Source organism: Lissotriton helveticus, chromosome 7, assembly GCF_964261635.1.
Source record: "Lissotriton helveticus chromosome 7, aLisHel1.1, whole genome shotgun sequence".
NCBI classification, from domain to species: Eukaryota; Metazoa; Chordata; class Amphibia; order Caudata; family Salamandridae; genus Lissotriton; species Lissotriton helveticus.
In genome coordinates this window covers 1,456,899,708-1,456,916,041 of record NC_136068.1, presented here as the reverse complement: position 1 = coordinate 1,456,916,041, position 16,334 = coordinate 1,456,899,708, and the positions used below count along the sequence as shown (strand labels likewise).

At 44.7% G+C, this 16,334-nt stretch overlaps 1 protein-coding gene across 3 annotated transcripts in view; it reads left to right on the top strand.

Annotated features, from left to right (window-relative positions):
• LOC144770363 (uncharacterized) overlaps positions 1 to 8,060 on the top strand; it is a 918,549-nt gene extending 910,489 nt beyond the window's left edge. For all 3 annotated transcript variants that reach the window (XM_078654830.1, XM_078654829.1, XM_078654828.1), the window contains one exon: positions 6,423 to 8,060. In XM_078654830.1, coding sequence (XP_078510956.1) covers positions 6,423 to 7,758 — 1,336 coding nt within the window. In that variant the 3' untranslated portion in view covers positions 7,759 to 8,060. The remainder of the gene's footprint in view (positions 1 to 6,422) is intronic.
• The last annotated feature ends 8,274 nt before the right edge of the window (positions 8,061 to 16,334 follow it).

Below are 16,334 nucleotides of genomic sequence, written 5' to 3'. Positions count from 1 at the left end.
AACAATCTGTTTATTCCAAGGGATAGCATATCTGTGCAGGCAATCGAGCGGAATATGGGCATCACAAGCATATTGTACAAACAACAATTATAGATAGGTTCAGAGTAATACCCCTTTATATCTTATAGAAGGGGAGTAATCTAGTCCCCGGCGGCACATGGGTGCCCTCCAAGTCTTCACTGGGGCCCAACCTTTCATAAGGGCCCGTGCAGCCCAAAGCCAGTGAATACATGTGAGATATGGGGTTCTCAGAGGGCTCTCATTGCATTTTACATGATGCCCCATCATTTTGCGTTACCCCATTGTCTCATAGAATATTTTGTCTTAAAAACAAAAGGTTATTACCGGTCTGTTCAAAGCACTTCCCGGAAGAATTCAACAGTATCCTATTATCTTACGGGATCCTCAAGTGTGTACATTGTTTAGGAATTCTAAGTCACCGACTTGAAATCCTTCTCTAACCCCTTTCGTCCTCCTACCCACCTGCATCATTGTATGCAGTATTGGCAAAGTCCATGAACTGCAAACCAGCATAGCCCCAATGATGCAAGGTGTAACAGAGAGGACCATAAATCCCCCATCCCATGTCCAGGTATTTACATCATTCATGGGAGATCCACAAAGCACTCACAAACCAGGTCTGTCTGATTGGTCCATTCCTCTCCTCCACAGTCAGTCTGTCCCACAGTGCCTCTATGTAACTCAGCTCGACGTTTCTCAGCTTTGTCTTAAAGTGGCTCTATACTTCACCTCAGACTCGGATATCCATGGAGAAATCGAAGTTGGTGTGGACTAGTTTTCTGCATGCACAAGGTGTCCAGCGCAACCTAGCAGGTTGCACCATGGTTGTGGAAGTACATGTACACCACAAATAGGCCTGTGCCTACACCACTATGTGCAGCAGCCTCCACCTTATTTACCCCTATTCGGTCTCTGTATAACAGTTTTATTTACATTTCCACTTGTTAAGAAAATGCTCTTTTATACCCAGAGGTTTTGGGCGGCCGCTGCAAACAAAAAGTGGCGGGGCGGGTTAATATTAACTTTTTTCAAAAGGAACTTACTGGAAGCTGCCAGCTGCCTCTCACGTCGTGTTGTGCCTCAGTGTTCTTCCTGGTCCCAGATGACACCTGGACAGCATCACAGACTCCCTGTGTAATCCCTGCGCTGCCTTCATGCTGTGAGAGCGGCACAGGGATTGGCCTGAGCAAGCTGGTTTGATATTCTGCTCAGGACAGGGAGTCTGTCCTTTTTGTCCAACCCAACTTTTCAATACAGCCCGGTTTGAGAAACCGAAGTGTGCATGTGTAAACACATGTGCACACTTAGGTTACTCCAGCCGGTGTGTTTGCATAAACGAGTCCTTTTCCTCCCCCTCCCATGGCCCGGGCCTCACCTCTCCCTACACACGCTGGCTCAGTCAGCAGGTGAAAAATAAAACGTTGATAGAACATCATTTTATTTTTCAGCTGCTTGCTCTGAACCAGTGGGGTGACGTTCCTCTGCCATTGTAGAGGAGCTGCAGAGGTGAAAGAAGAGGGACAATAATTAATGCCATTGTAAATGGCAAATTTCACTAGCATAACAGTGTGCTCAGCAATCTGCCCCAAAAAAAATGCAAAAACTGTAACTTGTCTCAAGGGGTCGAAAGACATAAACACGTTTAGATGTTGTACTCAATATTGTTGAATTCTGCCTGATAATCATAACAGCGATGCATTGGCCCCTAAAATTCATCCCTATTTTACAAAGACTGATCTTTAATTTATACATCAATATTTTTTGTGTGATTTAATCAAAAGAATTTGATCAGTGTATCATGAAAGGATACCATTTTAACATGGTCTACATACATATATTCAATTAATAGTAGTGTTCACAACTCTCAAACCAAATTTAGTATCAAACCAAAATCCCGGGGAAGATGCGAAGAAGGACACATGCAGCTCTACAACATACATAGGCAAAGAGATATCTGTTCTCATAATTTAGTCAGTGAGCAACTACCATTATGCAGTCTTTATTGTACTGTATGCCACTTCGAGGGAATCTGCTTTAACTATAGACCGTGCTATGCACTGTTGGTGCATATATCCTTGACGGAAGATTTTGACTGGGGCTTCCAAATCTCTAAGTCGGCTCTCAGGCTAACACAAGTAGCAGGGGGTATTAGCAAGCTCCATAGAACATCAGACTTCAAACTGGCAGCTCCGGTTCTTGAAATATATCGACCCCAGGCGAGAACAGCCTTAACGTACGGTGCTGAACTTTGGGGCCATAAGAATACATCCAATCTTTTGAGGGTGGAACAGTGTTTCATGAGGAATCTGGTGGGTTTACCACAAAGTACACCACTCATCCCTCTACGATTTGATTTGGGCCTGGAGTCAATAGAGGAGTTGGTAGCTGCACGGCCTATGCTCTATTGGAAGAGGTTCTGGTCAGTTCCTGAGCTGGCCCCCTATAGAGCGGAATTTTTGGAGGTTTGGGGTCTTCTAAAAAGCAAAAATATCCCGTGGTTGCTCCACATTAAGGTTCTTAGTGCCCGGATAGGTTTGCCTGAGCTTTGGGAGACTCCCGAGTTGAGCTGCCTGAGGATATCCAGATCGGAACTCCAAAATCTACTGCCCTACAGAGATCAGCTACTCTGGGAAGGCTGTCCGTAGAGTTCCTCTTAGTAAAATCGGAACCACGATTAGAGGAATTCCTAGATGTAATTCAACCACCTCTTGCGAGGAAGTTATACACTCAATTAAGGCATGGCAGCCTACCAATCAGGGCATTTACCTCTAAATGGGCAAAATCGAAAAATGGAGCCTGTCCGGTATGTAATTATAAACGAGAAGATGTTCCTCATGTTATGATTTTCTGTCCAGCGTACAATACAATAAGAAAATGCTGGTTGATCCCATTATGTAGGAACCTGGGGTTTAGACATTGTACGCAGGCCTGCAGGGTTCTAATGTATGATACCTCTTCCCCTATAGTTTTTGCTGTATCTCGTTTTTTACTTGGTATGTGGCGCAGAAGGAAAAGTTTTGTATAATGCCTGTGATCAATTATGAATTATATATTACTTGCTTCTTGATAACTGCTGAATTTAATCAATTTTTATCTCTAATACTGATTCGTTCTTTATTTATTGTTTTAAATGAATTGTGCCTTATATGTATTTTATCTGCACTTTTATGGTCTTTCGACCAAAATAAAGTTATCAGAGCATATATTAATAAATATTCATTAGTATATAGGCACACCGAAATTATTTAAAGCTGCCATTGCCTTACATATATGACGAAAATGGCGTATTAACTTAACAGCAAAACTACCGGAGTTGGCTTGAGAGTGAGGTTTACTCTATAACAATGGTTCTTAACCTTTAAACTTCTGTGGACCCTCACTTAATCTTTACTGGTACCCCGGGGCCCCCCACTCAATCCTTATTGGAAACCATGAACCCCCACTGATGATTAGTTTTATTGCTGTATAACAAATTAATTTTGAACCCTTCCTCCCTGTTCATGCCCCAGCTTTTCTGGGTCACAATAGACTAGTGATAAACCCTCTGTAAGAGTGCTCAGACAGAGAATTTGTGATGTACAAGTGTTGTAGGTGACAGCTCCTCCCCTACGTTAAATCAGAGTGAGCCATTCTGCCAACACCTATCTTCCCTTTGTTTCACTGTCTGATAGCAATACACAAAGACCAACTGCGAGCTACACCTAGTCATGTGACCCAGGATCAGGCTTTGGGTACCAGATGGCTTGGACAAGAAAATGCCAATTTTCTATAGGTGGCCTTTTCAGAATTGTGATTGCAAATCCGACTTTATCATTATATTCTCAAAGGCGGGTAGCCCACATAACAACTCTCGCCTGTATTGTATGTATACAAAATCTTTAATAATTTTTTTTTAAAAGAAGGCTTTTAATTACAATTCTTTGGACACCAACCTCTACCTTTCTACCTGTAACCCAATTGAAGGTTGCAGTTTATTAAATGTAGTAAGGTACCTCCAATGTTAACCAATGAAAGAAGTAAGCCTTGCAGCAGTGAAAAATGGCCTTAGGAGTGAAAAACTCCTATGACATGTTAAAGTACATGTCCTACTTTTTAAACACACTGCACCCTATCCTCTGGGGGGTGGGGGGAATTTCAGCTCCTACCATATGGGTGACCTATATATATTAAAAAGAAAGGTTTGAGCCTGGCAAAAGGTTAATTTTGGCAGGTCGAAATGACAGTCAGTTTAAAACTGCACACACAGGCTTCAATAGCAGGCCTGGGACATGTTTAAAGGTCTACCTAAATTGGTGGCATAATCAATGCTGCAGGGCCAGTACCACTTTACTTGGAACTTGCAGGTAAATTATATGTGCCAATTGGGTGTAAGCCAAATCTACCAATTTTTAAGGAGAGCGCCCAAGCGCTTTAGCACTGGTAGATAGTGCAGAGTCCTAAAGACAGTTAAAACGAAGTCAGCACAACAGGAGGATTGAAGGCAAAAGGTTAGGGGAGAACTATGTCAAGAATGGCAGGTCTAACAACTAAGTATTTAGATACATTAATTTGTTTCTCCCTTTCATTTTGGATCGCACTTTCAGTTTTTTTATAACTCCAATTCACATTTATTTGCACAAATAAAAAGTACAATTAGGTCATGGAAAGTTGTCATCTATAAAGTGATGCCAATTCCAGATGGGCAACAGTTTCCACTTATGTGAATAAATCAGGATTTATCTGGAACAAAACATCTCTTTTAATGAAAGAAAATACAGGATTTTATTGTGTTAATATAGACAACATGGAATCCTTCAATACTGTACAGTAATTTAGGCAGTGTATGGTATGCTTTATATTTTACTTGCATTATTGGTGCCTTCATGTAGCTCATGGATATAATTGCTATAGGGCAAAACAAAGTGTGTCTATTACTTTAATCTGTACATGTGCACGTAATGAAATTAATGTATTGGCTGATCCAATAAAATAGAATTAATAGCAAGACCTCTGTAAACAGCTTTTTTTGTTAAAAAAAAAAAAGAGCGAGAGTGTGAAAAAAACATGCTGTTAAAGGATTAAAAAGGGCAGACTCATGAACTGCAATTAATGAGTGCACCCTAAAACTCTGTCATTGAGAAGTATATAACTTGTTTCTGGATAAGTCCCACTGGTGTCTTAGTATCCTATAATGTAGTAGTTAACAAAGAGGACATCACAGCAGTTCTACCTTTATTGTAGACTTCAGTCTTTAAAATTACTTTTTTTAGCTGGTCCGAACAGATTTAAGGGGCAATTTCCAACCCTCCTTTATGTGGTGGATTATCTAGAGGCTGCAAATAGATTTAGGGGTTAGGATTATGGACTGGAAGAACAGAGTCACATCATGCTTTTTGCGCTTACATGAGATGTTAATGTTAGATTTTTTGGTATGTGGGCACCAAAGTTACAGGTAAGTACCCATTTTCTTTGTTGTATCCTGTTGGGGGCTTCTGGCTTAGGTATGAGGTAGTGTGGCCAACATTCTGTATGAAGGGAACCAGAACACATGGAAAAGTACTGTAGGAATGACTTATGGCAAAAATAAACAGAAATATTTAACTTAGGAGTACATTAATATTTAATCCCAAGGTACTCACACTCATATTTAAGTACATTGCACGAATAGAGGAGGGGGGAAGTGAAAGTGGTAGGAGGTAGTGCAAGGTGAGGAACGTGAAGCAGGTCAAGCGTACTTATTCTCAAATAATAAGAAACTTCAGAAATGGCTTTAAGTGAGAGCCAGGCATAGGTACATCAAATGATCATGTAGTTCCAAATAACAAAACTTCTAGAGTCAGCAGTACAATTCGTGCTAGGGATAGAAGTTGGTAAGTTGGTTGTCTATGTTTCGACTCGGATAGGTGTAGGGTAGGTTGGCCCTTACAGGTGGGTCTTCATCAGGACGGGGAAGGGTGGTGGGCAAGCTTCCATGTGGTCGTGGTCGCGCAAGGAGATCAGGGCAGTGCATGCAGCTAGATAATTATAGGGAAATCATATCTCGAGTGAAAAACACATAAGGTGGAATTGTTCATGGGCAATGGTATCGGCTTGTGAATAGAGGCGCCAAGGAGCGGTCGGTAAGACCGTGGTCTTCTGAAACAGGGAATCAATCCGCCAACGGAGACCAAGGCTTAGTCTCCTTGTGATTAAATAACAATGTACTCCTAAGTTGAATATTTCTGTTTATTTTTGCCATAAGTCATTCCTACTGTACTTTCCATTTGATCTGGGACCCTGCTTTCTGTACTGCTACATATTCAGGTCCCAGCAACTTTCCTATGGGTTTACCCTTCGTTTTGTAATGTAACATTCTGTATGAACACGATTCTTTGTGGAACTTTTTCCATGTTTATTGAGAAATATCTTTCCTTCTTCTCCAGGGATACCTTCGCCTGCCCATCAAACATCATATTGAGAGTGGGTCCGAACTTTGACTGTCTATCCATCAAGCAGGCGATGTTGGAGCATAACCATGATATCAGTGAAGAGGAGTTTGCCATGCATTACCCACAGGGCAGGCTGAAGGCCAACCCCCACTTTTTACTGGAGTTGACCAACAGCATGTCTAAACAGTTTGTGATGACCAGTGACCTCCAGAAGCTGATGGAGCGAAGTTGTGATGAACAAGCAGATCTTCAACATCTCGTGGCAGAACTGTTATCCTTATTTGAGGTAGACAGTAAGGCAAAAGTGAAGCTGGTTTTCTACCCTGATGAAGTGGCACTGGAATGTGTCTTCCTTATGACCTCTCGCATGAGGAGCTTGCTCCAACGTTTCCCCTCAATCCTCTTCTTGGAGCAGTCCTTGTGTGTGAATAGGAACTTCAACTTGTACACAGTACTGTGTGAGGACGCTGATGGTAGGGGCCGTGAATGTGCCTACTTCCTTACCCACAAGGACAGTCAAACACCTGTGAGGTTCATGGTGGTGTCCTTGATGCAGAGCATTCCCGGTATATTTAAGCCTCATATAAAGAGTGTTGTCCTTCATACAGATTTGGTGGAGCTGGATCTTATCAGTCCACTGCTTCCAAATAGTACGGTTTTAATGAGCCAAGCGTATGCTCTGGAGGCCCTGTACAGCCGGGTGGATCAAGAAGACCCATCTGTCTGCCAGACCTTGAAGAACATCATCCAAAAGCTAGTATTCTCCCATACACCCGAGGTATATGAATTTCATTTGAAGGAGCTGGCAGCTGTCGCGCTCTCTGAATTTTTTACATATTTCATGGAGAACTGGCACCATCGCAAGGAGATGTGGGTGGCCTGCTGGGGACTCAAGAAATCGGAGCGTGTACGGTTCTCTGAACTGGTGCTTCATCATCAGGTAATGCTAAGGTCAGCCCTGACTCCCCCCATGACACCAGCTGAATGTGTGAGTGGGATAATGCGACTACAGAGCCTCTCAGTGTTAACTGCAACACTGAATGAAGAAACACTTTATGGCCTCTATCAATCGGCTTGCCCACCCTTTGGACTCAAGTTAGTGCAAGAGGAAATCGCCCTAAGCAAACAAGGTTGCTATGAAGTGACTGAGCTGGAGCATGGTTTTGTGTTGAATGATGGCACATCAGACTTCCACCTAGACGAGGAACTAACCAGCTGCAGCTGCTCCATATACACATATAGTTGCCTTCCCTGTCGGCACATAATTGCTGCCAGACTTTGGGCAGGTGAACCTGTCTTTGACATCAAACTGATCCAGGGGCAGAAGTAAGGGGGCAGAGAACATCATTCTAATCGTTAACATTTTGACTTTTATGGGGAGCAGGACAAAATCGCTACTGGCCATTGGAGCCATATTCATCACCGCAGCAAAGTTGACAAATTTGTCTTTGAGACAAAACTCAATTGGGTATGGAAGTCATAAGTTATACTGTATCACTTTAATATCCTTTCTCCGGAAAAAAATGTGGTTAGTTGGATCCCCCTCACATTCTTGTGAAATTGGCAATGGCTGCTGTGAAAAGGTTACTCGAATAATGAATTTTATAAAAAAATCTTCCAAATTATGTAAAACGCACAGTGTCGTCCTGATCTCTTGGCAATGTTTTTAGATTCTCGGTTGGTAAGCTTTTGGGCAAGCTGGAGAGATATCTGGTTCTATGGCAAAAGTGGAAATATGAAAAACATTAGTGGCTAATCACTGTTCTACTGGATTGCAGGGGCCATTTATTTGGTAAATAGATTTTTTGTACTGTACAGGGTCTGGACTTATGCTATAAATAAGCCATGCCCTCATATTAGAAATGTACTACTGCAATGATGAAGAATGGGCTGTGCAAAACGATCTAGCTGAATGAGCCTGAGGAACCTTCTGCATTTACCTACCAAGCTCTTTTTGGATTGGGCCAAATGTAGTATCCAGTTGGATACACTAGGTATGATTGTCCTCTTTCCGTTGTGTGTTTACTCACTCCGCCCTTTTTTGTTCTAGTGAAATAGACAGCCTTTTGTTCCAAACTCTTGAGTGTGGTGTGATTTTAAGGTCTCGCTGAGCCAGTGCATGCGCTGCACTGGGACATTTAGTAGGTGAGTTTTCAAAGTGCTGCCCCACACTTTGGCTGGCATAACGCTTGCGTTCACGCGAGCACTGCCGCCATCTGTCTTTCATGGGTCATTAAGTGCACGCCTCTGCTGCACGTCTTGTGGATTCTGCCATGTCTGCTTTTGACCCTCACACGCACCACTCGGCCGCAACTCTTGTTATAATTAGGTTATGGTTTATATTTTTCATCAGTTAGTCAGTGAAGATGCCTGTACTTAAGACTTCTATTCTCACCATTCATATATATATCGTTTTGTTCTCATATTAACTGTGTGTAACTTTTTGTTCCCATCCGTCGTATATGCATTCTTTAATTTCCATGTATCATGCATGTAGCCATTTACTCCTATATTTTGTGTTTAACTTTTTTGATCCCATCTTTTATATTTGCAGCCCATTGTTGCTACTATTAGTGTAGTTAGGCCTTTGTTCCCATCTGTCATGTATGTAACCTTTTGTTTCCCATCTATCATGTTTGCAGCCTTTTCTTCCCTGTAGCTGAAGGCCACCTAACTTGACATGACTAGTTATCAATAATCCTGAGACATTGGAAATGGCCAATGCTGCATTGCCTGAGTCCTGTGATCTGCTACAGTGCAGCGGAGTGCCAAGTATGTACACTATTCTGCTTCCCAGAATAACCCCAGCCCCTTACAACTTAACTACTCCAGATCTTCCATCTGGTTATTTGGGCCCAGAAAACCAAATGAAAATCGATAGGCAACTAGAACCCGCCTCCTGGGTGCTATTCTCTTGTCTACACATTCCATGATGTAGCGAAGGCGGTCTACCGTGCTGCTTTCAAAGTTAATAAAAGCATGTTTTCACATTCCAAAAGATGCCAGGAAGGAGAGCTGGTTCGAAACAACCTATATTTGTGTTTATGAGAAACAACCTATTATTGCATTGATGAGGGATTGCAGCCCTCATCCTCCCCTTTATCTAGGACGTTCTGTTCCCCTGCACCTGAGGCCTACCTAAGATCTCTCTCTACTTTTCTACCTCTCTCTCTACCTCACTACCTCTCTCTACCTCTCTCTCACTACCTCTTTACCTCTCTCTACCTCTACCTCTCTGCCTCTCTACCCTCTCTCTCCCTCTCTACCTTTCTACCTCTCTCTACCCCTCTCTCTACCTATCTCCCTCTCTACCTCCCTCTCTCTACCTCTCGCTCTACCTCTCTCTCTCTCTCTCTCTACCTACCTCCCTACCCCTCTCTCTACCTCTGTACTTTGCTACCTCTCTCTCTACCTCTTCCTCTCTCTCTCTCTACCTCTTCCTCTCTCTCTCTCTACCTCTCTACCTCTCTCTCGCTACATCACTCTATCTAGCTCTCTCTGTCTCTACCTCTCTCTACCTCCCTACCCCTCTCTCTACCTTTTTACCTCTCTCTACCTCGCTCTCCCTCTCTCTACCTCTCTCTATCTCTCTCTAACACTCTACCTCTCTACACCTCCCTCTACCTCTCTCTACCTCTCTACGCCTCTCTTCCTCTCTCCACCTCTATCTCTCTACCTCTCTCTGCCTCTCTCTCTACACCTCTCTCTCTACATCTCTCTACACCTCTCTCTCTACACCTCTCTCTCTACACCTCTCTCTCTGCACCTCTCTCTCTACACCTCTCTCTCTACACCTCTCTCTACACCTCTCTCTCTACCTCTCTCTCTACCTCTCTCTCTCTCTGCCTCTCTCACTCTCTCCCTCTCTACCTCTCTCTCTATCTCTCTCATCACCTCTCTACCTCTCTACCTCTCTGCCTCTCTCTACCTCTATCTCTCTCTACCTCTCGACCTCTCTCTACCTTTCAACCTCTACTTGTCTACCTCTATCTCTCTACCTCACTACCTCTCTCTCTACCTCCCTATCCCTCTCTCTCTACCTCCCTATCCCTCTCTCTACCTCTCTCTCCCTACCTCTCTCTCTCTACCTCTCTTTACCTCCATACCCCTCTCTACCTCTCTCTCAACCTCTCTACCTCTCAACCTCTCTTTCTCTCTACACCTCTCTTTCTCTCTACACCTCTCTCTTTCTACCTCTCTCTCTACCTCTCTCTACCTCTCTACACTTCTCTACCTCTCTCTACCTCTCTACCTCTCTCTCTCTACCCCTCTCTACCTCTCTCTGCCTCTCTACCTCTCTACACCTTTCTATCTCTACACCTCTACCTCTTTCGCACTCTACCTCTCTCTACTTCTCTCTACCTCTATCTACCTCTACCTCTCTATCTTTCTCTCTACCTCTCTCTCCACATCTCTCTCTACACATCTCTCTCTACCTCTCTCTCTACCTTTCTTTGTCATCTCTCTACCTCTCTGCCTCTACCTCTCTCTGCCTCTCTCTACCTCTACCTCTCTCTCTACCTTTCTTTGCCATCTCTCTACCTCTACCTCTCTCTACTTCCCTATACCTCTACCTCTCTATACCTCTACACCTTTCTCTCTACCTCTCTCTACCCCTCTACCTCTCTACCTCTCTCGACCTCTGTAACTCTCTCTACTTCTCTACACCTCTCTTCCTCTCTCTACCTCTCTTCCTCTCTCTACCTCTATCTCTCTGTAGAACCAAGAAAAGCGCACCTCAAGGAGGAGTGGGGGCTTGGCGGTGCAGGAATCACCCGACTCTACTCTTACCCTCCTGATATAATGAAGTGGACCCAGAAACCTTCGTCTGCAGAGAGAACCACCTTTATTACAAAAGCCCGGGCTGTGCAACAGAGTCCCAAGCTAGTCAAAGACAAAACCCAGAAGGCTGCTGCTTTACTCCACAGCGAACAAGCCTTATATACATTTTTATTCCAATCTTTTGGCGTTCAGTCCATTGTTCAATCAGGGCGGTGTTTGTAGTTGATGACCTGATCAATGCGGTGTTTGTAGTTGATGACCTGATCAAGGCTCGGCATACAGACCATTGTTCAATCAGCTTGATCAAGGCTCGGTCAGTTAGACCATTGTTCAATCAGCTTGTTTAAGGCTAGGTCAGTCAGACCATTGTCCAGATGACCTGATCACGGTGCCAAGGATGTTTACCAAGCAGGGAGCAGAAGATGAAAAACAAGCTTGTTTACACAGGTCGTAGGTGTCTCATGGCTTTCTGTTGATGAATTGGCTAACTGCAAAAAACAGGGGGGCTTGGGTATGTGATCGTTTTTTTTAGCGTCAGCAGATGGAGGCAGTAGGCAGGGTTTTGTCACGAGATGGCAAGGAATGGAGGAATGTAAGGATATTAATAGGACCTAGTGAAAACTTATTTTCTTCAGACCCTCCTTTTGCCATTGAGTGGCAAAACATGTTCTTAGGAAATGTCTATCTGCATTAGGTCGTCAATCTCTTGTTGAAGCATTATACTTATGTTGGTGTCACGTGTACTGACCGGGAACTTTTAAGGGCCTGTGTACACATAGCACAACCAAGCATTGGATACACAGGCAGCATGAGATGATGACTGCTATTCCCAAGGCAAATAAAATGAGGATCCCCTATCCCCATCTGGAAAGGAGGCCCCAAATCCAGCCCATGAGGGACCAGTCGTCTTGTTGTTGATGAATCTCAGAGGAAAGTTTATGCAGATGTTGGATAGCTTGATAGACTGATGGAGCGTTATCAGATATGTAAATGCATCAGCTGGAGCCGATTAGTTTACATACACCACCACGGTCAGAAAAGATGATGTCAAGTACCTTTCAATGATGTAGTGTCATCAGGCGGTCCGCCTGAAGCTCTGCAGTGATGTTGCCCAATGCCCCTGCTGTTTCATTAATGGTTGCCTCCACCACTCGGGTAAGGTGTCGTATGTTGCTGCTGTTGACCATAGGACCCAAGAACGGCAGGAAACCTTTGAAGAAGTCCCCCGCCTCCTGTCCTGCTGTGTTATCGGCCTCAATTACTCCCCTAGGCATACGATGGTGGTACGAGGTGGGGATTGGTCAAGTGATGTGTCGCAACAGCAGTAAACGTAGGGGGAAGAAGAAAGGCCAAATAACACTGCCCACAAACAAAATAAGTATTTGGAGAAGCGATTAGGAGTGGTGGTGAGGTAATATTCAGTGTACTGACTAATGCGCAGTCACTGGCTCCTACCTCCCGGGCCCCCTGTCCTTTTATGCACACTTGGCCATGCGTGTTGATCACATTGAAAGCCTGCAATTTGGTGGGAACTTTGCGTCTGGACCGAAAGCGGGAGAAGATTATTCCACTTGAGGTGTTGAACACAACCATCTCATTACGTTCAGCACGAGAGATGTTCAAAATGTCAGATGTCGTAGTAGGGCAGAAAAGATTACTGACATTGCCTGTTCTGTTTCGGGTGAAAGTGTCATACAAATCGCCAATGATGGAGCTCGTTGTTCCATTGATCGTAATGCATCAGTGATGAGCATCCTAAAGCAAGACTGGACATAAAAACAGAAAATGGATAGACGAAATAGGGGACAGTGTGTGTCATGGAGTGTGGCATGAGCCCACATACCCAACAGTTCGAGGTATTAATCACAAGCTGATGCTGGTGCAATAATTGTACAAAAGTATTGTTCATGAATTCCAGGCGTCGTGGTGGTTCATGGGGTGACAAGGTGGCGTGGAGATGTTCTGCAGGTGTTGGTGTCGTAGCCAGAGGATCTAGGGGAGTGGTCAGCAACAGAAACCATCCCACAACCAGCAGGATGAGGAGAGCAAAAAGTATAACTATCATGGAAAGGAAGCGTTTATTGCACAAAAATGTTTTCTAAAAAAAGATAAAGAATGAATTCATACAAATAACAAGCATTTACAATGCAATGGTTTTGCCTTTGTTAAAGTTAGAGCTATTGGCATTGCTCTTGACATTATTTTTATTAATGTTTTTTTAACATAAATAAATGGCATTGTCATTTACAATGCCACTAGCTTTATCTCCCGCAAATGACACACACAGAGCCCCCCCCACACACACACCCACACAGAGCCCCCCACACACACAGCCACACAGAGCCCCCCACACACACAGCCACACAAAGCCCCTCACACACAGAGCCACACAAAGCTTCCTACACACACAGCCACACAAAGCTTCCCACACACACAGCCACACGGAGCCCTCCACACACACCCACACAGCACAAGCAGGCAACAGGGGCACACGGAGGCACAAGCAGGCAACAGGGGCACACGGAGGCACAAGCAGGCAACAGGGGCACACAGAGGCACAAGCAGGCAACAGGGGCACACAGAGGCACAAGCAGGCAACAGGGGCACACAGAGGCACAAGCAGGCAACAGGGGCACACAGAGGCACAAGCAGGCAACAGGGGCACACAGAGGCGCAACAGGGGCACACGGAGGCACAAGTAGAGTCCATAAAAAAAACGGCTTTTATTTTGAATGTGGTACTAGGCCTTATGGGTGTGCACTAATTTCGCTTCCAGCACTGACATTCATTACCTCTTTCACCAGTTGTTACTCAGTCTATACGCCAAAATATTGTTGATTCTGTCTTATTAGCTCAAACCTGGAAATTCTCCATGCTGTCTTCCTAATTCTTTACCAATGGGTATTTACGTTTTGTCTTCGCCTATTGCTTAACCACTGGAAATACAGACAACCCAATTACACAGAGACAACCACACTACACAGATGCACCCACCCCTGCACAGTACCACACAGCCCTCCCTACAGAGGCACACCACAGTGCAGACACACTAATGCTGAAACTCTATCATGCACAGACGTTCGCATGTACAGACACACAGATCCCCTTTAGACAGAAGTACATACTCCCAGTAGGCTGACACACACACACACTCACCTTGAAGACAAAGATACCCAGATTTCAAAGCACACACATACCCTGCTGCACATGCATACACGCACCCCTGAAGTATACTTTCAAATGTCAATACTGGGCATTTATACACATACCCTGCTAGAAAGCCAAGGCAGGATGTAGTAGCCAAAGACAGACGTTTTCACATTCTCAAATACAGTGCGACACTGGAGTGGTCCACATCGCTCTCCGACTCTGAAACTCGAAGCTGGTTGCCCAGTTCCAACATCGGCAGCTCTTGTCGGTAAGCCACATCGTCTCCAACTGAATAGTTTGGCATCATTTTCAAACAATATACCAAAGAGGAAGGGTGGATGTTGGGATACAAACCTAGAGTACGTGGAGCTGCGCGCCGCAAGTGCTTGAAGAATGTAGGTTCGGTGTGGAAATATTTCCTCGGAGAGTTTGTGGGCCTTGGTCCAGCAGTCCTTGTCTAACAGCACCAAGACCTGCTCTGAAGCGACGGAAAGCAATGTTTTAAACATGCGTTCCAAAGCAGGAAATGGCGGCCACCAGTGAAAGGCTGAGAGCCCTCGGCTCGTCCACTAGAGCGGGTGGGCCCTCTCAGCTGCAGCGAGCAGGCAGTTCATGGGAACCACTAAGCGTGCAGGCCCCGCATTCCGCGATTGTCATATGTGCCGGCACCAGGCCCGCGGAGAGGCAGGGGAGGGACAGGGCGGAAGTAATGAATGCTCCCGGGCTTAACCACTGAACGGCAAGTATATGGAAAACAGGAGCTGTAATTAACACACCAGGCACTGGGAAGCAGGGAGGGTTCAAAAACGGCGCCATATCTTTTCATATGCAACTTTGTGCATTCACAGCCGGTTAATAGACACTATTTTATACTCTGAAAATAAATGTCAAAAGAGCACGTGCTAACAATGGGAATACATGAAGTTCCTAAAATCACAGCGCAGGTGCAAGCACTATAGCCTTAGCTGTAATTTATAGAATAATATGCCACCATTTACATTTTATTCTGAGGCACTTAAAGGTAAGGCTTCGGGAGGGCAGTTGGGCCAAGGGGTAGCATGGGGCACTTGTCCCAGCTTTTAGCTGAGTTGTGACATCACAGGCAAATGATTGGCAATAATAACAGGCTCTAGGAGGCGCTCCACGGATCACATCTGCCGATTCTATGCGCTGTAAGTAACCGTCGGTACTATGAACCAATTTATTAGTGCTCAGCCAACCTGGGAAGGATAAAAGGTGGAGTTTGCCTTACCATGACTCAAACCGACAAGAAAAAAACGTATATAAATTGCAACGATTCTTTTTTTTTTATTTAAACATTAGCTATAACAATCGATTAAAAATAAATTGTAGCAATAATGCTAGACCATAGAAACGACTCTTGGGGAACATGTGAAAATCGGGAATCTTATTTTAAACATCAGAATCTCCAAAAAGTGAGAGGAAGGTCGAGTGCAGAAGTCCCTAGGAGGCTGATGCCGGGAAAGGTGTCAGGTTTTGTCCGAGCGGCGTAAATTAACAGGACATAAATTCATTTCCGCCTCTGGAACGTGGCATCCGCCGTTCACGCGCATTTGAAGGATGCGTGTCTACTCAGTCTAACTGACCCTCGGCTTTCCCCTTTTAGCTTCTTCCGGACCGAGCCTGCAATTTCCGGAAACTTTCTTTCTTTTTTGCCTGCCTGGCTCTCGTGGAAAGAGAGCAAGCGCCCCTGCTGCGTAGGAATGTTTACATGTAGGAGGAGTCGCCCTCGAACGCCTTTGTCCCAGAAAGGATAGAAGGTATGGGGCAGGGTCAGTAACCGTGCATGAACATGCGCCCCTTGGTCGGGGAGGTTTCGCCTCACAGAAGATACGTCTCGTTTCTGTGTAAGAGGCTGCCGTAAAAGTGGACTGCCCTTGAATGAGAGGGGGGGGGGGCGTTGCTGACAGTGACATCCAAGGATGGAGAGGTCATGAGACATCCTTGTCATGT